At 38.9% G+C, this 22,558-nt stretch overlaps 1 protein-coding gene across 1 annotated transcript in view; it reads right to left on the reverse strand.

Moving 5' to 3' along the window:
- The window catches only part of LOC145980711 (beta-1,4-glucuronyltransferase 1-like), a 1,164,154-nt gene that overhangs the window by 562,498 nt on the left and 579,098 nt on the right, over positions 1-22,558 (reverse strand). The window contains exon 2 of the mRNA XM_083113777.1: positions 16,409-16,619. Coding sequence (XP_082969903.1) covers positions 16,409-16,561 — 153 coding nt within the window. The 5' untranslated portion in view covers positions 16,562-16,619. The remainder of the gene's footprint in view (positions 1-16,408; positions 16,620-22,558) is intronic.

Genomic DNA, 22,558 nt, shown 5'->3' on the forward strand with positions numbered 1-22,558 from the left:
TTATTTGCACCCCTCGCCCGATATAGGGACACAAGAACAAATACGTTGGACCTGAATTTGCTGCGTAACCCCGATCCTCTATGGGTACTAATCCATACATTGAGGTTTTCACCAGTTTATTGGTTGTAGATTTTAAATTGGTTGCAGATTTTAAATTGCTAATGATAACAATGTATACCTTAACTATTTAGCAATTGAATCCTACTTCATTACACACAGTTATATCTTTATAGTATTTATAGTTTGCTAATAGCCAAATCGATATAACTAACATACAGTGTGTACCATAAGAGTCTGTTCAACATTACAAAGGTCCATTACAAAGAAACTTTTACTGTTGCAGCCGCGTGGCTCGTGGTAACAGAAAGAGAAACTCAGAAAGCTTTTTCCCTTTGTTCCATGTAGAGGCTGACTTGGTATAGGAGGTACTGCTATCGACGGAACTGAAAATCAGTGCAGGAGAGAGTTCACGACTTGGACAGTCATCTCTCTTCAAAGCTTCCACTATCTGCACTTTATGCTTTTATGATACCACAAAACACATTAAGTTTTCTTCTGCAATGACGCCATTTTAAGTTCCAGCGATTTCAGTGCCTCCTATATACTAAGTCAGACTCTACTCAGAACAAAGGGATAAAAGTTCATGACTTTCTCTTTCTGTTGCCACAAGCCATGCAGCTGAAACTGTAATGCTTTCATTGTAATAAACCTTCCTAATTTTGGAAATACTTTTTGGTCACTCTGTATTACATAGTACACCAACAAAATTAAGAATCGCACATCCTTACTGTTATGCAACCTGGAATTTTATATCATCTAGTGTCGCCTGGAAGAGAAGTTCCCGAGAAGTGCAGTGTTTCCAACCCTATAACCGTAGTGTTTCCAACTCCGTACTGCTTTGTCGAAAATGAAACCTTCACGTAAACTTCTTCATTCACACGAGTTATTATTATGTTTACAGACTCGCGTTACACGTTGCATGTTTTCTGGAGCATTTATCTAACCTTCGGCGGAGAAAATTCTGTTATTCCTTTACATCTTATTTTTCGCAGCTTCTCCGCCATATATTGGTTAATCGCAACAATGAGGATGAATGATGAATCAATCAAATTGATAAACGAACTCTCATAAAGGAACACACATGGTAAGCCTAGACTCGAGCGCGTAACCTTCGTGAGTCGACCACACAACACGCTCGGTCAATGGGTGGCTAGACGACCCCGTGGCGGAGTAGTTATCTATCGCGCCACGACGCCAGGGGTCCCGGGTTCGAATCCTCACCTGGGCATGGATGTTTGTGAGTGTCATTCACCCATATCATCACTCATCCCCACTTTCGCAAATTAGCCAAACGTGGCACAAAAAGCAAAGTAAAAATAAAGCAAATGAATCAATCAATGAACGGCTAGATTTATCATGGTGATGATGGATATTATTATTATCTTTATTTTATTTTACTTCGCATTTATGCTGATTTTGGCTAATTGAAACGATGAGGATGAGTGTATAATGAAATTCATGAAGGGACACTCATAAACAACCATGCCCAGGCCAGGACTCGAACCCAGGAATTTCGGCGCACAACGGCAGCCATTCCTTGTTGGTGATATTGTCTCAAGTAGTGTACTTTTACCACCATATACTTCCATACAATCATGAAACTCATGAAAATTAAAATGTTAAAATACCTGTCAATGTTTCTTTTAGCTTGCAATATAAATCGCTACTGCACGAAGCCAGATTATGGGAATACAAGACAGAACCAAAATCTTAAAAGTTGTCTGCCTGCTTTTCCATTACTTGTATTTCTTGTATGGGAAGCATTGTCTGAAATGAGTGTGTGTACTGACAGACAACTAAAATACAAATATCGAATAGAGAGGCAACACTGTTAGAGTGCGCGTCAAATCTCCTGCATATGGCCTTGAAAGGCTGAACAGCACCAGCGAATCACAGACGTGCGGCGTTGCCTATTTCCGTGACAAGGCGTTTCTCTCAACCACGCTGTCTCTTTTCCGCGTGAGATTTCGACATGGCACCGCTGCAGTGCGCTGCTATTGGCTATCGCTATGCAGGAGATTTGACGCGCACTTTAGAGAACAGCAGTGTCTGCACAGCAACGCGTCTCGACAAGTGGGCGGGGCATTGGCTGTGCGAGCGAGCTGTTCTTGCTGCTGCAAAAGGAAAACTCGCAGACTGAATGACGATAGGCTTCAAATCTAGTCAATCGAGAAAGCATATGTGGAGGAAGTGAATTGAAATATAAACACCAGAATTTCATCTAAGCCTAGTGCCTTCCTATAACGGTTACTCGCAATAACAACTGACCAATTTTTACATGTGGAATTCCGTAATGAAAGAGGTAACAACACCTTTAGCTTGGTAACACTAATAAATAGGGCCCTGGACTTTATGTCCTATAAAACTGTAAAATATGTATTTAATTATGTCATATAAATTAGAAAATATGTCATGAAAAATTACAAATATGTCAGAAAATGCAGAAATATTCCCAGTAAAGGCAAACATATGCACAAGAGTACTCTCGAATTTCTCCCATACCCGATAGAGTAGAGTAGGGGCTGTAATGTGAAAAAGGCAAAGAAAAATGAGAACGAAACTTCTTTACTTCCCGTGCAACAATGAAAGAGAACATTTTCCCTCAATAATGTTTGCATGGCTATTAATTGTTGGCGGGATAAAAAGTGGGGTATTATTGTTCTGTACTAAGAAAAGACGGCATCTTTCTTCCTGCCTTTCCATATGAAATATCCGTTGTGCTAAAGCTACGAAGAAAATATTATGAAATAACCGATTATATGCGAGAGAATTACGAAATTATACAGAAATATGTCTTATTACAACAAAATTGAAGACATATGTTGTAAAAACGCGAAATTAGTGAAATATGTCAAAATATGCTTTGTCAAGTTCGTCTATTTCGGCTGATTTTCATCACATAAGTAAAGATCTCACCCAAATATTAGATCCGAAGCCAAATGAAAAATATGTTGTAACAACGTCCCAGGCTCTACTAATAAATCATCTCATTATAAGCGTTCGTTTATGCTGATATTCATGGCTAGTATATTACCTACAAACATATGCAATAGCATGGGCTCACTCAGAGGCGAGGTATGGGGCAGAATTCAATTTCTGCTTCACTTTCCTGTAGCAATATAATTATTCCGCTCCATTTTCGTATTCTCAATTGAACTCTTCAACGTAATGATAATAAAATGAAGGTGGTGCATGTAGGGGAATTGATGTGCTAGAAAGTTTTACACACACACACACACATTATTTCCGTGTAGATGGCATTTCATCACATTTTTTCCCACCTTGGCTTCCTTGAATTCACGAAACTGTAATGCCCTATAATCAAGGAGTTCCAGATTCGATTCCCGTTGGAGGCACAAGTGCCAAGTGGTTCGGATACCACTTTAAACTGTAGGCCCCACCTCGGACAACCTTTCTGAGCATGAAATGTCATTAAAACAAAATTGAAACACGCTAACCCATCACCACACACGCGCACAGAGGACGTTGAACTTATTCCTGTATTATATAAATCAAACTTTCAGCGTCGCTGAAATAAGGTCTATTTGTTATGCAAAATAGTGTGAATTTTCAGTCTCGTGGTGTTTTCTATACGAAATGCACGTGAGCTATCTAAAAAAAATGTGAGGGTGAGTCGAGCTATGTTTTATGCAATAAGGCTCTTCACTTCAAACATATTTTACTCTACAGCTGTCGATCTCAAATGGGCACCTAAGAGTAGTTGGTTAGCAGCACACCAGATTTGAAGCAATATCACAAACTGTCATAGTTCTAAACCCACTTCAGACATAACAAAATTTGTTTGCTTGAAGATAAGAGGTGTTCTCTCGAAATGTATAGACAGAATATATAGTCAATCAAAACGAAAAACTAACTAACTAACTAACTAACTCTCTAGCCTTCTTAAACCCGAAGGTTCATGGCTGCAGCAACACAGGCCTTCCACGTTTCCCTATCTTGAGCAAGATCTATATACTCTTTTCCATCCCTACCAATTTCCTTTAGGTCCATCTCAACGTTGTCCCTCCATCTTCGTCTTGGCCTTCCTACAGGTCTCTTACCATCAGGTTTCCCAAGAAGAATCCTGTAAACTCCTCTTTCCTCTCCCATTCGTGCCACATGGCCTGCCCACCTAAGTCTTCTTGATTTAATTATTCTAATAATATCTGGACATGAATACAAATTATGTAGTTCTAAATTATGTAACCTTCTCCACTCACCTGTCTCCTCATCCCTTTTAGGTCCAAAGATTTTCCTAAGGATCTTATTTTCAAATACTCTCAATTTATGTTCCTCTTTCAATGTAAGGGACCAAGTTTCACATCCATATAATACTACAGGCAAAATTACAGTTTTGTATATTTTAACTTTTAGTTTCTTGGATATTAAACGAGAAGATAAAAGTTTATGAAGAGAGAAGTAACATGCATTTCTTGAATTAAGCCTACTTTTTATTTCCTCTTTAATATAATTTTTATTTGTTAATATTACTCCTAAGTATTTGAATTTGGAAACTGGTTCAAACGAGTTGTTATCAATAATTAAATTTTGATTATTACCTAACACTTGGTTTCGGCCTGTAAGCATATATTTAGTTCTCTCTTTGTTAACTTCCAAACCTATCTCTTTAGCAGTTTTGAAAATTATTTTAGCATTATTCTTAATTGTATTCACATCATCCCCCAGTAAGTCTACATCATCTGCATATGCTAACAACTGAGTAACACCATTTAATTTTAGTCCTTCTTTAGTTTCTTTTACCTTCCTAACAGTATATTCTAAGGCAAAATTAAAGAGCAATGGAGATAATGCATCTCCTTGTTTTAACCCATCATGAATTGTAAATTTGTCAGACATATTAATACCCACACGAATTTTACTTTCTGTTTCACTGGTGCATACTTTTATCATACTAACAAGCTTCTTAGGTATTCCAAACTCTACTAATATATTATATAGTTTATCTCTTTTGACCGAATCATATGCTTTTTTGAAATCAATGAATAGCTGATGGACATTTTGATTATATTCCCACTTTTTTTCAAGTGTCTGTCTGATGTGAAAAATTTGATCTGTAGTTGATCTGTTACGTTTAAATCCACATTGATAATCACCTATAATTTCATTAGCATATGGGGTTAGTCTTGTTAAAAGAATGTTAGATAATATTTTATATGTTGTTGAGAGTAGAGAAATTCCACGGTAATTATTGCAGTTCATTTTATCACCTTTTTTAAACACAGGAACAATTATGGATTCTTTCCATTGTTGAGGGATTTCTTCTTAATTCCATATTAAACAAATTAATTTATGAATTTGACATATTAATGAATTTCCACCATATTTAATTAACTCAGCTGGTATTAAATCAAAGCCAGGTGCTTTGTTATTCTTTAGCCTTTTAGTAGCATCTTTAACTTCAGTCAAGTTAGGTTCTGGAACTAAAGGTTCTGCTGTGTGTACTTCATTCACTTCTGATTTATCTCCTACATGGACATTTAAAAGGTCATTAAAATAGTTCTTCCATCTATTTAGAATATCACTTGGGTCAGCTAGAAAATCACCGTCTTTATCTTTTATCAAGTTTACTTTAGGTTGCCACCCCTTTCTAAACTCATTTACACCTTTATATAAATCTCTGATATTTTTATTTTTGCTGTTTGTTTCAATTTCGTTAATTTTGCTTTTCAAGTAATCTCTTTTTTTACTTCTAAACGTGCGGTTAACTTCTCGCTTTATTCTATTATAATTGTTTAGATTTGTATCATCAGAGTTATTTAACCACCTAAGTCTAGCCTGATTTCTTATTTCTATTAGATTATGACATTCATTATCAAACCATGGCTTACTTTTTCTCGGTTTATGGTATCCTATACTTTCTTTAGCTGCTGATTCTATTGCATTACGTATGTGCTCCCAATTCTTATTTACGAAAAACTATGGATAATAACCAATTAAGTCGGGACGCCGTTAGAACCACTGCTCATTCACACAGCAGAAGGGTTATTTTGACAAAATCCTGTTTTCCTGTTGGCTGCTTTGGGAAAGAGGGCTATGTAAAGTTGTCGCTTCTGCCAAAGCGATAGGTCTTATTGGTCGTTTGACCGCAGGTTCCTTCGTAGGTAAACGTGGCAACAGAGGGTAACTGGTAGAAAGGCTGTTCCCGCGCCGGCTGGAAGAGCGGCGGGACTTGAAAGAACCATTGTCACTAAAGCCCGGTATCCACTGGCTGCAAACCAGCGTATCAATTATTGATACGATACGGACCCCGATTTGTCGCGTATCATCACTGCGTTCCGTATCGTCCACCCTGTAGCATAATTGATACGGGAGTGCGATACGATGCTCCGTTCTTTTTATTCAGTCTGGTCTCAAATTACGATGAGTACGCCGCAGCAAGTGGCAGCAGCCGCATATATTTTCATTAATTACGTTTTGTCGAAATAGAAAAAACGCAAATCACCACGGTGGTGGATGCAAACATGTACGCGAACCGCGAACTGTATACTGGAAGCAGCTTATTGGCAGACTTGCGGTTCCAGCAGATCAGCGGATTATACAAAAACTTTACTCGGATGCATATATATATATATCAATTAATGCAATAGTATTTTCCTTATCTCACTCCATACTAAAGGTAATAAAGAAAAGAAATTGACAATGGGACGTACTGTCATTAACAGAGTTCAATACACACTGAAGGATGATTCAACGAGGCAACGGAACGCGCGCATGCCCGTCCGCACTGACCCTCCACCGCGTATCGTATCCTTTCTTTGATATGACGGGGGGAAAACAGCTAAATGAGCGATCAGGTCCGTTGAGTATCTTTTCTCACATTTTGAAACGGAGCGTTGCAATTTTTTTCGAATAAATTGAAATGGTATACGATACGTTGGTTTGCAACAAGTGGATACCGGGTTTTACATTCAGACCATAGGTGCAGCTACGGGGTGTGCCGGGTAAGAGAATTAAAGACAGATATTTCAATGAGAAGGAAAATACGCGGCAGTTTGTAAGAAGTTGAAAATGTCATTACTTGGTACAAACGTGTGCATTATCGCTGATGAAACGGGTGTCTATAGATTTTCGATTTTTTGATGTCATTGGAGAAAAGATATTTACTGCATTCTACTCTGTACTGGAGCGCCTTTCTTCTATAGTACCTGTCACAAGCTGCACGTGTGAGAGAGAGCTTTCTCCAAGCTTACCCAAGTTAAAACTAAATTAAGAGCAACTCAGAAGCAGGATAGATTGGAAGCCCTGCTCTTGCTATTTGTGGAACAGGAAAAAGCTTAGTCTATTGTTGTAAATGAAGTTATTGATGAGTTTAACAACATTGTACCTTTTGACAAACGTCTCTCGTTATAGATGACGTGTATTTTGATGGATTTGTTTGTAACATTTATAAACATTTTGTGTGTGTGTAATTTCTATGCAATTTGATTTTTTCTACTACATATATTCAGAAATTTTCAACACTGTCATTTAGTGAATTTATATTCCTTTACAAACATCATTGCAGTTAAAGAGCCAAGTGATTGTGTTGCAAAATATTCTATTAAAAAGCTACAAGACCTCATTTTTTTTCTTTGTGCACACCCAAATTTAAAGTTCTAGCTACGCCTATTATTCAGACAAACATCTAAGAATTTCCTTAGCTTTCGAAGCTGATCTGAAGGAACACTAAATACTACAAAGAAAAGCAACATGAATTAAGAATGATCGATTGGTCCGTCCTTCTGTTGATGGACGGCAATTCATATTAACAATAATATCCTTATCATTAAAGGGTCAACAATCAAAGTTGATGCGCATCTATAGATCAGAAATTGCTAGCTAATAACAAATTTGTTTTGTTATTTTAAGTCGCTTTTCTGCCACTTTTGGCTAACGAGGATGAGTAACGATTAGATTAAATTGTAGGAGGGGTCATACAAATAACACCAATACTGAAGCCAGGGTTCAAACCCGAACATTTCCTGGGATCGGAAGTGGACCACTTAACACGCTTGGCCACCAAGCCCGAAGAGTAACAGAGAGCTACTCTGCGGCCAAGCGCGGTTAGTGGTGGACTAACGAAACAGACACCGAATGTTCCGGGTTCGGGTCCCGGACCTTCGTTAATTTCATAATCTTCATTTATCCTCAGTGTCACGATTTGCCTCGAGAGGTATAAAAGCGATTTAAAACAAGTAATATACAAATAATAAATAGAGCAATATTCTTAAACAATAATATTAAAGTTCGGTGGATATGAATTCCCCAAGGCCAATGGCGCATCCCTCCCCCCAATCATATCAGCCCCTCCGCCCTACAGGGGTGCCCATCTCCCCAAGATGGTGGACACATTACCCCAAAATTATTTATCATAGTCCCCCTAAATATTTTGGATGAATACATAATAATTAATTTTTATTTGAATACAATAGCCCGTTAACTGTCCATATTATTTTAACTGTTCAAATTTTCGAAATAACAGAAACCTAGCACATTGATTAGTTAAATGCTGAAGTTCACGTACAATGCCATAACATAAATTATATAAATATGCATTTTAACGGTGTTTGTGTGTGGAGAATATTTAAGATTTAAAAACCCACAATTTGAGTATTTTACACGTAAGATAGAAAATTTAACCTGGGCAAGCCAAGTAAAGTGTTGTAGTTGTCCGTTGTATGTGACAGAATCAATTATTGTTTCAAGAGACACATACCGATTGATTGATTAGGTTTATTTTACTTCGCTTTTATGCTACTTTTGGCTAATCGCAGATGAGTATATGAGTGGTGATATGATAAAATTCATGAAGGAACGCTCGCAAAGAACACCCATGCACAGGCTGGTTTCCGAACTGGTGTCGTAGCGCACTAACCACCCCGCCACGGAGGTTGACGAGACATACAGAATCCTAGCTAGAAATTCCTAAGGCCGAGAATATAATAAGGTGTCTCCTTCAAAGAACTCGCCCATCTGCTTGGGTAAATAAAAGTACCGTGCGTCCATTTCGATCTTCAGCCGAGAGATCGGGAGAAGCGTGGCGGGCGGCGCTGACGGAGATGCCGACATTTGCGACCTGTAATGCCCGCTTATTTTTATAGACATATGCAGACATTTATATAAATATTGCAAAACGAGCACTAACCTGTGTTATGACACGCAAAAGTTCTTCTGTAATCCATCCACACAAATAAATACGCTATAGAAACGATGTTAAGAGCCACAGATAATAAAGCATTTTAATCATAGTTTTGACCAGTAACGTCCTGCTTAAGTTTATATCCTTGAAAGAGTTTTGTGGCCATGGGAATCGTTTGGAGGTTTCGAATGTGCAACACTGTATCAAGATTACGCTGCAGACGAAACCGTTAGAAGTGAATGGTTTTCGTGAGCTTCCTTGCAATCCGAAATATCCGAGCTCGAGTTTTTTTGTTCCTTCGCGACTAGATGAAGACAGAGTTGTGAATATAGTGGCGAGCAATGTAAACCAAGAGCGTGTTAATTTCGTACTGTGCGCAAGATTGTTATTCTTGGTTACTTGCAGCACTTGTTTGTGTTATTGCAGTGTGTATGTGTGACGTGTCAGTGAGACGATTGGAATGCCAGCCGCAAGGTTCACGTTAGAACAATTTTTTTATGTATGACACGTACGTGAAAACAGACTCGTGTCGAGACGTGTGTAGGCATTTTGTACAGAAATTCCCAGGCGTTTCAACTCCACACAGAGATACGGTTAGACATCTTGTCCTTAAATTACGAGAAACTGGATCGTTAAATTTTAAAACACCTAAGCAAAAACGACGGATTCTAACCGAAGCAAAACTCGATGATATTGGTGCAGCGTTAGAACGTTCTCCAAACAAACCTCTACGCCGTGTTTCCCAAGAGGTGGGCGTGTCAAAATCATCGGCACATGCAGCCACTAAGCTACTAAAATTAAAACCGTACTCTTATAACACAGGTTAGTGCTCGTTTTGCAATATTTATATAAATGTCTGCATATGTCCATAAAAATAAGCGGCCATTACAGGCCGTAAATGTCGGCATCTCCGTCAGCGGCGCCCGCCACGCTTCTCCCGATCTCTCGGCTGAAGATCGAAATGGACGCACTGTACTTTAGTAGTCCATACAATAATTACATTGCTTTTATCTTATCTGTAAATTTCACTTGCTAAAAAGTAAAATTGTCCTGCGTCAAAAATTTGAAAATGCGAATCGACTATGTTTATTTGTTTGTTTCACAGAGTAATCTGCAAGCTGTTACTATGAAGTACACTTAACCCACAACTATAACAGCATACAGGGAATCAATAATACAATACTATTGTTAATAGAACATGACCAAAATGACATACTCTATATGATGAAAAGTATCCGGACACACAGCGAAACGTCTGTTTATCATAGAGGGCGACACAGTACTGCCATCTACCGCATAGAACACATAGTCAGCGAACCCAGTAGTCTGCAGACAGTGTGAGACAGCAGTATGGGATGGTCTGTGGAACTCACAGGCTTTCAACGTGGTCAGTTGGTTGGGTGCCACTTGTGTAGGAAGTGTGTATGTGAGATTTCCACCCTCCTAAACATCCCTCTATCCACTGTTTCCGATGTTTTAGTGAAGGAATGTGTACAACCCAAAAGCGTGCTGCCCAACCTCCCATGTTGCCCTCCAGAGACCATCGAGTGTTGAAGAGGGTCGTACAGCATTATCGTCAATCATCCATCGCCACCATCACACAGGAATTCCGAACTGCATCAGGATCTACTCCAAGCACCATTACTGTTTGGCGCAAGGTGCGGCAACTTGGTTTCCATGGCCGAGCAGCTGCCCATAAGTCAAACATCACACAGACAAATGCCAAACCCCGACTCGTGTGGTGCAAGGAGTGTCGAAACTGGACCATAGCACAGTGGAAAACAGTTGTGTGGAGTGATGAATCACAGTACACAATGTGGCGATCCGATGGTACGGTGTGGGTGTGGTGAATGCCTGGTGAACCACATCTACCAGCCTGTATAGTGCCGACAGTGAAATTCGGAGGTGGCGGGGTTACAGTGTGGCCATGTTTCTCCTGGAGGGGGCTTGGCCCCCTTGTTGCTTTACATGGCAATGTCACAGCACAAGCTTACGTTGACATTTTAACAGCTTTCATGCTGCCTACCGTCGAAGACCAGTTCGGGGATTACAATTGTGTATTTCAAGACGACCGAGCACCCGTCCATACTGCAGGGCTTGTGGTTTGACGACAACAACGTCCCACTAATGGACTGGCCTGCTCAGAGTCCTGATTTGGAACCCATAGAACATCTCTGGGATGTTTTGGAATGCCGACTTCGTGCTAGACCAAACCGATCCACATCAATACCTCTTCTCATTTTGGCGCTCTGCGAGGAATGGGCTGCCATTCCTCGGAAAACCTTCCGGCACCTGATTGAAAGTATGCCTGTGAGAGTGAACGCTGTCATCAAGGCTAAGGGTGGGCCAACACTGTATTGACTGCCAGTGTTCCCGATGGAGGGTTGCCAAAACTTGTAATTTATTTTCAGGTGGGTGTCCGGATACTTCTGATCACATAGAGTATCTTCTAAAGTAGTATACTAACACTAAGCATTGTATTAAAAAAAACTATATTATACATCAATATCGAGAATATCATTTATGTCTTGTAATACAGCTACGGTATAATTCTTCACAATCACCTCATCAAAACGTGAAGCACTCGTTTTTGTAGCGCATTAATGCGAGCGGGGCGAGCAAGAATATTTTTACATCAATTTCTTTGCAGGCTCCCAAGAATATTAATTTAATGAGAGTTTCAATACTTTCATATCTTGCGAATATTTCCCTTTGCAGCTTCTTCTTTCGCACGTTCGCACCGAAACCGTGAGAATACCATATCGCTAAATATAGTCCTCAAACTATAATGTTCGAACCCTCTCCCCACTTCAGAAATCCCTTCACAATCTAAGATATAACACTTTATCAAAGCATCATTCCCACCTCCTTCCACCTCAAATTTAATACTCAATTCTCCCACCAAAATTGCAATGTCAATTTTAGACTAACTGTTGATTTTGCACACCAAAAAAATAAAACTAAGACGTAATAGTAATACAGAAGTATTGCACTCCCTCCCCCAAAATAATTCTTAATCCATGCTACGTTAAATTCCCATTAAATTCATCAATTGCTCACAATAATTTACCTACCAATTTAAGGCCTAATATGTAAGAGTTGGATATCCACCCCTAATACTACTTATTGCCCGTTACAATTCCCTTGGCAGTCTACAAATTACTATTTATACAACAGCAATGGTTAATTGAAAACGTAATTCATCTTATGCTCTGTTTACTCAGTCAAATTTCCATTACAGTCTGCGCCATAATGACCTTCCCCTTGGGCACCCCTGATTTAGAACTGTGACAACGTGAGAGGTGTAATGTAACTAAAAGGAAAATATCAGAACTGGGTGTTTGTGTGCTGTACATTTAAATGCCATGAAGTATATGTGAATTACATATAAATAATAGAAATAATGATTTCGATCAAGTCTGTCAATAATGTAAATATTAATATTATAGAATATAATGATGCAGATTTGTGTGAAAAAGTAACCATGAAAAAAATGTGTATCAATAAATTTGCTGCTTGATTCATAGTTAATATTGATACAAAATAAGAAAGAATTGGAAGTTGCGTATGGAGATATGTGTAATTACTTTTGTTCAGGGATGTAGCAAAGGGCATCGGTTAAACCATCCTAGGTTCAATACTGTGTCCACCAGCCGTTAGATTCAAGTACTGCATCTAGTCGACGAGACAAGGATTCCACAAGCCGCTTGCAGATGTTTGGTCTTCTCCTTAAACTCTCCCAAACATCAAACACGTCAGCCAGTAGAGCTTCCTTTGTTCTCAGCTGTCTAGGTTTCCATTTTCTCACCATCAACGCCCAAATGTTTCACTTGGGTTAAGACTGGGAGACTTCGAACCCGGGACCCCTTGATTACAAGGCGACGACGCTACCACTGCGCCATCGGGGAGCCCTTAATCCTTACACGGAGATAATTCGTTCGGAGCAATAGAAATGCCCTATATCAAAACAATTTGAAATATTATTTCCAATGTGGATATTCTTCGGTAAATATGTTCCTAACTATAGTTTACCTAAATAGTGGGCACGTGGGGTGAGAGAGAGAAAAAAAATACATAATTTTCTGTTCAGTGCGGGCTTTTTCCTGGCGTATCAAAAATATTACCCACATACAACTCAATCCTTTAATTGGCGAAATTGTGAGTCAATCACTCAACTGGAATGAAAAGTAGGGATTTAAATCTAGGAGGCCAGAAGATAGTTATTGTGCTACCATGTGCCAGTACACAAAAAATCCACTTTGCCCACGAGAACTGTCATGCCTGAGTAACAAGTAGTTTACGTTAGTTGTGAGAGTTGCTGCACTTCGTTGCCTGTCAAGAATAATGAAAGCATAAAATACGGAAATGTGCATGTTTGGCGAGCTATGAGAAAAGTAGAACATTGTGTTTTCTTTTCGAATTTTACTCATTTTATGTCAATTTTTACATATAGCCAATGGCGACAGAGGATGAATGATGCTTCAGGGAAATTGATAAAGCTTGACGAAACAACGAAAAAGAAAATCTCACAATGTATCAGAGACTAGGACACAAGAACCCTGGCTACGCAGCATGATAAGTATACCACGAATTTCTGCTAAATCCTTTCCTAGATACTTGTGATGGATGAATCCCTTGCCCCCGTTACGAGAAGACAAACGACTATGAGATGTGAAACATTACATTGCTCTTGGCTGTATTCCAATGTAGTACGAGATCAGCGATAAGTTTTTTTTTTCTTTCTTTACAAGGCATAAGTGTATTTTTACGCGAGGACTACCTATCTCATAATTTCTAAAATGTTACCCTTGTCGTTACGCTAACAGCAGGCACAAATGCATCAATTTCCCTTCTCTTATTTTACAGCACTGTTCCGCCTCTTGTATTAAATCGAGATAATTCGGATGAATTATCAATATATAAAATTGTGACGGGCTGGCCAGAGTTCGAATCTGAGACATGTTGCCTCGCTTCGCTAAAAAGGCTGGCAGAAATGTATCGGAAAAGTATAGGAGAACCAAGAACTGGTTTCACTCAGCGCAGACGATTAATTGCTGTGGCAGTGTTGCTGGCCACCTCCTCCTCGCTCGCAGATGGCCATCCTCACCTCACCTGCTGATCGAACAGTAGGGTCAAATGCTGCGCCGCACAGACTTCTCGTTTCAAGCATATTCCGTCCGAAAGGTTTCTGGCACCCCATCCCAGCATGGTTAATACATGTGACCTTTGCACTTTCAAAACCCTTATCGCAAGGAAAATCTAAGTTGCTGGCATCAATTTTACACCACCATACCATAATATTTATGCGGCGAACATTTGCTAAACAAATTTCTGTGACCGTAAAGGCACGTTAAGAGTAGTGAGGAATTATACACAAGAGGAATAAATTACCGAGAAATGGTAGAGTGCGATACCGAAATCTGTAATGAGTGCGAAGGGAAAATCGTGAAAAGAAAAAAGTATAAAAGTAATTGAATAACTAGATTAAGAGTGAAAGGAATAACAGCAAACAAAATTAAGCTCGAACAATGCAAATTAAAAAACAGGGGGTAAAAAAAACCTACAAGACTCAGAAATAGGCTGAAGGAAGCAACTGATATAAACGTGGAAAGAAAACGTAGTCAAAGGAGCCCTGGTTCGATTCGCGACAGGACCTCATATTTGCATTCGAATCCGACTCTTATGCATTTAGACTTAAAACAAACTTAGTTGTAAACAGATGTCGCCAAAAAACAAAAATAATAACTCTGACGAAAAAGTGCCGAAATCATTACTGTAAAATTAAAGGAACAAGCGTGACAGGCATAGTCACACTGAACGGGGAGAGGGGTGTTATGGGGTCAGAATCTCCTCTTTGGACTTAATCATCTGTGGTGGCAGGACCAACGAGAAAAGAATAGCTGCAGCAATAGAGTTCGGGGGTCCGGATTAGCGCGAGTAACTTCCAGGCCATTTTTACCTTTGGCTTTCAAGGACTGTTCCGAGCACATGTGAATTTTTGAAAAAAATGTTGAGTTCAATTTATACAGAGATACCACAATGGAAACGAAACTTATAGTCCAGAGTGGTGGTTCACTGGTTGGAATTGTATCCAGGACCGCATGATGACAAGCCGAATTTACGCTATCGGAAGGAGCTTTTTCTCTAAAATAGATTAACAGAATTAGTGTAAAATGCTAAATCTTCGACTGTGTCACTATCCGAGCAATAACGAAATCCTTGATAGCCCTTCCGTCACACAAATTCGTTCGGAAGTGGCAAAATAATAATGAAAAACTCAAGCATCAATGTTAATAACACCTGTATTATTATCAGAAACATTCTCAAAATACACTTGTTCTCCGTTGAAATCAAATCAAGAGGAAAGCAAAACCACCACACACTCGCGTGAACCTATGGCTAGATTCAAGAGTTGGAAACACTACACTTCTCGCGACCTGCTCTTCCAGGCGAAACTAGACAAAATTCCGAGTTGCATAACCGTAAGGGTGGGCGATTCTTTATTTTTCCGGTGTACATACGATTACTCGTATAACCCCTAGATATACATATTTATTTATTATATATGTATATATTTATTTTCGTTAACATAATTGAGAACTTTACATTACGTTACAGTACAACATTTGGCCCGTGCATTGTCGTCCATTCACCCACAACCACACACGTCACTAGCCGTTCCTTAGCACTGTGTCCTTTCACATCAATCACTGCGCAACAACTAAGTTCCATGTAACATTTAGAGCAGGGATGCCAACCACGAAAACGAAATCATTTCTAAGCAACCGAATACAGGCCAATTTTCAACACGGTCGCAACATGAAACATACAAGCAGGGGTACGGGGACATCTCGGACATACTATAATTACCGTATATTGTTTACGGATCAGTTGCTATAAGTGCAGTCCCTTTAAAAAAAAGTGTTACGTCAGTGAGGTGTGCAGTCCCGTTAAAAAAAAACTGTCGCGTCAGTTGAGGTGTGCAGTCCTGTTTTAAAAAAGTGTCACACGACTTATGGTAATGTCAAGCAACTCAGTGAATTGCCTTTGTACTGGTAGTTGTCAATTTTTTACTCCCATTGAGATACACAGATCGCACGAGACATTAAATATCTCACTTTGACAGCACCTCTCTTTGAAGACATCTTCAAGAGTCTTGGTGGAGAAGACAAGAGGCGTGTCTGCTACCCTAACTAGATATCCACCTACCTTAGTTCCGTCCTTGCTGTTGGGGGCGTCGTCCTCTTGCTCCCGGCGGTGGTGTCGGGCTTCGAGGCGGCTGAGCAGGATGAGGTGCACCACCTGAAGCACTGCCACCACGGCCACCAGCACCAGCACCACCTTGCCCCACAGAAAGTGCATCGCTTCCTCAGGTACCCAGGGCACCCCGATGCTCCTCGCCTGCACTGCTCATGGCACCCTGAAAGAAGACGAGACAATGAACCAAACATAATTAGCGTAACTATGTTACTGACATGTCATTTCTAATTGAGCCATTCCATGTAAAATTGGACAAACATGATTAATTTAGTTTTATTGAAAGTTGTTACGTTCCCCGGAATATTTTCAAAGGACCAACTTACGTTTATTCCTCCACGGCGATCATGAAACTTATCAGCCTACTTTGAAGCCCTCAGGTAGTGGGAAATCAAATAAGGATATGTTAACGTAAACCTTGCTAACTCTCGCACACCAAAAATATATTTAGATGTCAGTTAATGTTAATATATAACACTTGCACTCACAATTAAACTTCTTATTACAAACAAAATTGTATTAAGATCATAATACTTATTGACTACACAAATTAACACATTCACATTTCCAAAATCACTTCCATTATCCAGCAATATTCATAATAATATCTCTCCTAACAACCCACAATCGAATGTTTTAAGGTTAGTCCATAACCATAACAGACTACTCATTTGAACAAACCAAATTACGTCATAATAGACAATTAACATATTAAACATATCAAACACTTAAAATGATACAATAAGTGGGTGCATATCAAAGTATCACTTATTACATGTGAAATTAGAGGGAAAACTATGTAGAATTTGGAATTATTAATACTAACATTAGTTTTGTGGCTTTCAAATAACATATGTTTTCAAAGCTATTAGTTTTTATAGTAGAAGTGAGATTTTGTGTGTGGTGTCTCCACTTAATTTAGTTTCATTATGATACAGTATTATAACATAAGAAAACTGAATTAATTCTAATATCGTTCTAATTGTCACATTTATTGTCTCTGTATCTCAAACTAAGAAGTATCCTACTACAATTCTGTACAAACCTCAGTTTGAAGAATATTTTTATAATAATATTCATAGCCTTTCCATTGTTCCATAATCCTACATGTGCACGATGTTACACCCGTCACAGGCAAGAAATGTTTATAAAAATAGTATGTAGTAATATTTTCAGAAAGTAAAAGCAACTAAATGACGAGTAGAGTTTTCTTTGTGAAAATATAATGAAATTGTTTCAGTAAGCCCGTATATTTCACAGAGTTTTCTGAAAGATTGAAGAAGGTCTTAAAGTTATGTCTCAGAAGTGTCACACCCTTCACAAGTACAAAAAATGTATTTTCTGTAGCTGAGAATTGAAATGGGCGAGGAATATTCTGAAATTAAATAACTTTCATCAAGAAGAATGAAATTACATGAATTGAAGGTGCTAAGAAAATAATTTTCAAATGAATGTAAATTTGTCTGAATTTCACATCCGTCACAATAGAATTGCCCAATTCTAAGATTCGTATAATTTAGGAATATGTTCAGTATGTGGATGAATTTTGTAATATAGATTACGCAATTTAATTATCTTTCAGAAAATTTCAGGTGGGTCAACTAGAATAATGTCAGGACGTAACGTATACGTATACAGAGTGTTCCGTTCAAATCTTCCTAATTTCAATTAATTACTGTGAACGAAGTACGATGAATTGTGAAATAACTATAACACCAAATGAAAGGCCAGATCTTCAAGTTTTGTTTGCATGACTTGAAGTTGTCAGTTTACTCAATACGCAGCGCCACGGTCGCATAAAAAAAATGGCGACTATACAACAACGCGTGCAGGCAGTGGTGTGGTATGCTGAGACAAAATCTGTGATTGCAACGCAACGAAATTTCAGACGAGTGTACGGAGGAGTTGCACCTGATGCTAAATCAATTAGGCTGCGGTTTAGTAAGTTTCTAACAACCGGCAGTGTCCTAAAACAATCTGGTGAAGCTCGCCGTCGTGTGTCTGAGGAAAAGGTGGAAGAAATTCGACCTGACCTCAATCCGCTGGACTTCTTCCTCTGGGGTTACGTCATGGATCGTGTGCTTGCGACTCCAGTGAATAACATCCCAGAGGTACGAACCTGCATACGTGATACGATTGCAACAGGGGGCATGTTGGAGAGAACACGGCAAGAAGTTGAATACAGACTGGATATTGTTCGTGCTACCAATGGGGCACATGTGGAGGTGTATTAGTGTGTGGAAAATAAAATTTATGAGTTTTTCTTCAATTCTCTGAAATTTCATTGCTCTATCATTCATACTTTCTTTCTCCGATTAATTGAAATTAGGGAGATTTGAACGGAACGCCCGGTATATTTGTTTCAACTGTTTGAGCCGGTCAGGGCAATCAAAGCATTTTATGACATTTTTAAATCTTCACATTTGCTATACAGCTCGCCATATACGACGGCCGATGGAACCGCTTGCGTGGCACACAATGGAGAATAACGTGACTGCGACAGCCAATCCGCTTCCCTTGTATTGAAGCTAGTTGTAGCAAAGGCGTACCCATCAGCAATTCAGGCAACGTCATTGGGTGGCAGGCCGCAATATGTGGTAAACTGTATACTCGTAATATCCGATATCTATCGATATCTCGAGTTTATCAGTATCAATTTACCAAATTTTGTGTTCATATTTCTATAATTGACACGCACATACAAGCACATAGAGTGATAGTGATTTTTACAGCTTTTGCTGAACAGTGACCTTAGTTTCACTTTATCTACACTAGATGGTGCGCAGAGTAATGTTTTCTATTATTCAATCCAATAGGGTTCGATATCCTTAAGAAGAAATTAAATTCACAATATTTGCAGCGTATTTACTTTATCTATAACAGGGGTTTCCAACTGGCGGCCCGCGGGCCGCATGCGGCCCGCGATGTCTATTTTTGCGGCCCGCGAAGCCAGTTTGTAAAATACATTAATTTTATGTATTTTTATTAAAATACGTTCTATTTATGGATTTCCTTAAACAACTGGCGTGTCTAACAGATATCACAGGTCATCTGAACGAACTGAACTTGAAACTGCAGGGAAGAAACCAGCTGGTGTCAGATTTAATGAGAAACATAAATGGGTTTCGTAATAAACTGAAGATTTTCAATGTTACTTTGGATAGGAATAACCTGATCCATTTTCCAAGCTGTCGGTGGCTATGAGAAGATGAAGTAACATTGGAATTTTCTGAATTCAGTGAAAATATTAAAGAAATAATGGATGAGTGTGAAACAGATTTAAAGATTTTGAAGAACTTAAAAGCAGCATCCAGCTATTTAGCAATCCTCTTGTCGTTAAAATCGAAGAAGCTTCTCTCCAACTTGAATTGTCTGATTTGCAAGGCGATGTGTTCCTTCAAACTAGGCAAGAAAAGGGGCCAGAGTTTTTCAAATACCTTCAAAGGGACGTTTTTAAAACCTACGTAGTTTTGGGCAAAGAATGACATCGATGTTCAGCAGCACATACACGTGTGAAAGTGTTTTTTCTTAAATGAAGTTCATTAAGAACCGCTACAGAAATCGACTGGTAGATTCTTCACTGCTTCACCTTCTGAGACTTTCAAAAACAGAAATTGAAGTGGACATTCCAACTTTAATAAAAGAAGCAGATCGGCCTCAACTTTCATATTGAACACTTACTATGAAGGATTCTTATTTGTATGGTGTGTTTTTCATTTCGTTGAATTCATCCATAAGTATTGGGTTTTTGTGAAATAAATTCTAATTATACAATTTTGATTTGTGATTCCATTGTTTTTATTGCCTCATTTTAGAAATTTAGGTCATGCGAATGTACTACATTTTCAGTTCAGTACTTAGACTTTTTGTAATTTTTAATCCCCGTCCCCTCCCCTCCAAAAAAGTGCGGCCCGCCAATCAACTGCTGGATATAATTTTGGCCCTCGGACCTTTTGAAGTTGGAAACCACTGATCTATAACACAGCGTAAAGGCTGACATTGTTTTGCTTCATTTGATTATCAAGAGAATAAAATAATATCTATAACTATTTTAAACAATAGATTTTTTAAATTAGTACCAAGTACAGATTCGTTTGTCTTAAGCGACTTTAGGAATATAGAACTATATATAGGACTACCATTCTTAATGAATACACATGGGCGCCTGCAGGAAGGGGCAAGAGGGGTAATTTGACCCCTACCTACGAATAAGGGGAAAGTATCTACTTATTTTTCTCTTCTTTCATTTATAATTCTCTCTCTCTCTTTTTCTATAATCATCTTCCTAGTTTTCTATACTCTTTTCTGGTCCTTCCACGTAGGACATCCAATTGTCAACCTCATTTTCACGTAGTACACTCTGGACTGCATTTTGCAGACTAATGAGACTCTGGCGTCTGTGTTTTGTCCATATGTGTGCTGAGTGGCCCTTTACAGCCTCAGCTTTTAACCTAAGTCAGAATGTTTTAAAGTTTTAACGACATTACAGGTAATTTAGGTAAGGGAAGGAGCTAGACCCCGTATAACATAACGGCTGCAAAATAGTCTTTAAGGGCTGACGCACCCAAAAGTTAAAATTCAAAATCAAAAATTCAAATATTCTCTTCTAAGTTTCGTAACCATCGTAAATTATGTCACTTTCTTTCCTCAGTCCCCGTTTCGCTTCTATTTTTCTATTTTATCTTTCTTTGATTTTCTCTCTCCTTCTCTCTCTTTCTATCTAACGCTTATCTCATTCGTTTGTTCTTGTTTTCTCTGTCTTCCTTCTTTAATTTTTTCATTTCCCTCATTCTCTGCTCTACCACATCTCTTCCTTTCTCTTCCCCTTATAATATTTCTTCCTTAAGATGACGTAAACATGCCATCGCTATATCATGCCAGCTCAAATATGCACTTATTTTTATTGTTACTGAAATTACATACAGTAAAACCTCTAAAGGGTTACCACCAAAGGGACTGAAGGGAACTCGTCAACATGCGGAGCAACTGTACTTGTTGAAGATTAGGCGCCCACAGGAGATGTACTATAAACATTTTCAACGAAATATACAGGCTCGACCAGGACTCGAACCCGGCGAGGCGAGGCCAAGCCGGCTCGGTAGCTCAGTGGTAGAGCAATGGCACGGTATGTCAGAGACACGGGTTCGAGTCCTCTTCGAGCTTGGTGCTTGGAAATCTGATACCCCAAGCTCCTTTGCGAGGTTTTTAGCAATATCTTGGATCATTGGCCCAGAGATTTTGGCGTCAACTGCCCTCGTTTGTTTCAACCAGCATAAAGTTACTTCGTTGACTTCATCCAGCAAAGTTTTTCTTCTATTCCATTGTAAACCTCCGCTTTCTTTATCGTATCTCTCCAAGTACTCATCCTTAAGATTTTGAATATTGCTTACTATCGCCTTTTGACACCAAAATATTCCGTCTTTCTTTTGTTACTATTTTCTAGAAAACGAAAGTGTCAGCTCTTTCAGTTCTTTCATTTTCACCATCATGACTCAATTAACAGCAAACTTCTTCAGTCAACCATCATAGAGAAAATACTGCTTGGTAATTCTACCTAAACATTGTTTGTTACGCTTTAAAATTGTGCATTTCTTTCTTTCACAATGCTTAAATCCATTGTTAATCGCACACTGTTGTTGGCGCCTTTTTTTGATGACCACCGAAAGAAGAGTAAACCCGGCTCCCAAGTGTCTGTGTTAGGATTACCAGACGCCTTCTTTCTCGGGTCCTAAAAATGGTCCTGGCGAGTTTTTAGAAAAATGTGGAAAGTCCTCTTTTGGTGGAATAGGAAACTGCTTCAACTTCAACATTCGTAACAAAATTTTACTTCTGTAAATAATTGTTAATATTGTTTCCGTGTTCAATTTCAAAGTGAGGAAATACAACACTGTCAATTCCAAGCGCAAAGACAAGAAACTTTTCTTCCAACCCTCGGCGTACGCAGGATTTTTTTCCGAAAGAGGCTGGAATTGCAAAGTTGGATAGCTCCTTTCAAGGGGGCAGTATACAGAATAATATATTTCCACTCTCAAAAATGGCAATCGGGGGTATTTTAAGGCGAATTTGCATTTACCAACTCTGTTATTATCCGAGTTCTTCACT

The sequence above is a fragment of the Lepisma saccharinum genome, chromosome 28 (assembly GCF_977018435.1).
Source record: "Lepisma saccharinum chromosome 28, izLepSacc3.1, whole genome shotgun sequence".
Classification (NCBI taxonomy): Eukaryota; Metazoa; Arthropoda; class Insecta; order Zygentoma; family Lepismatidae; genus Lepisma; species Lepisma saccharinum.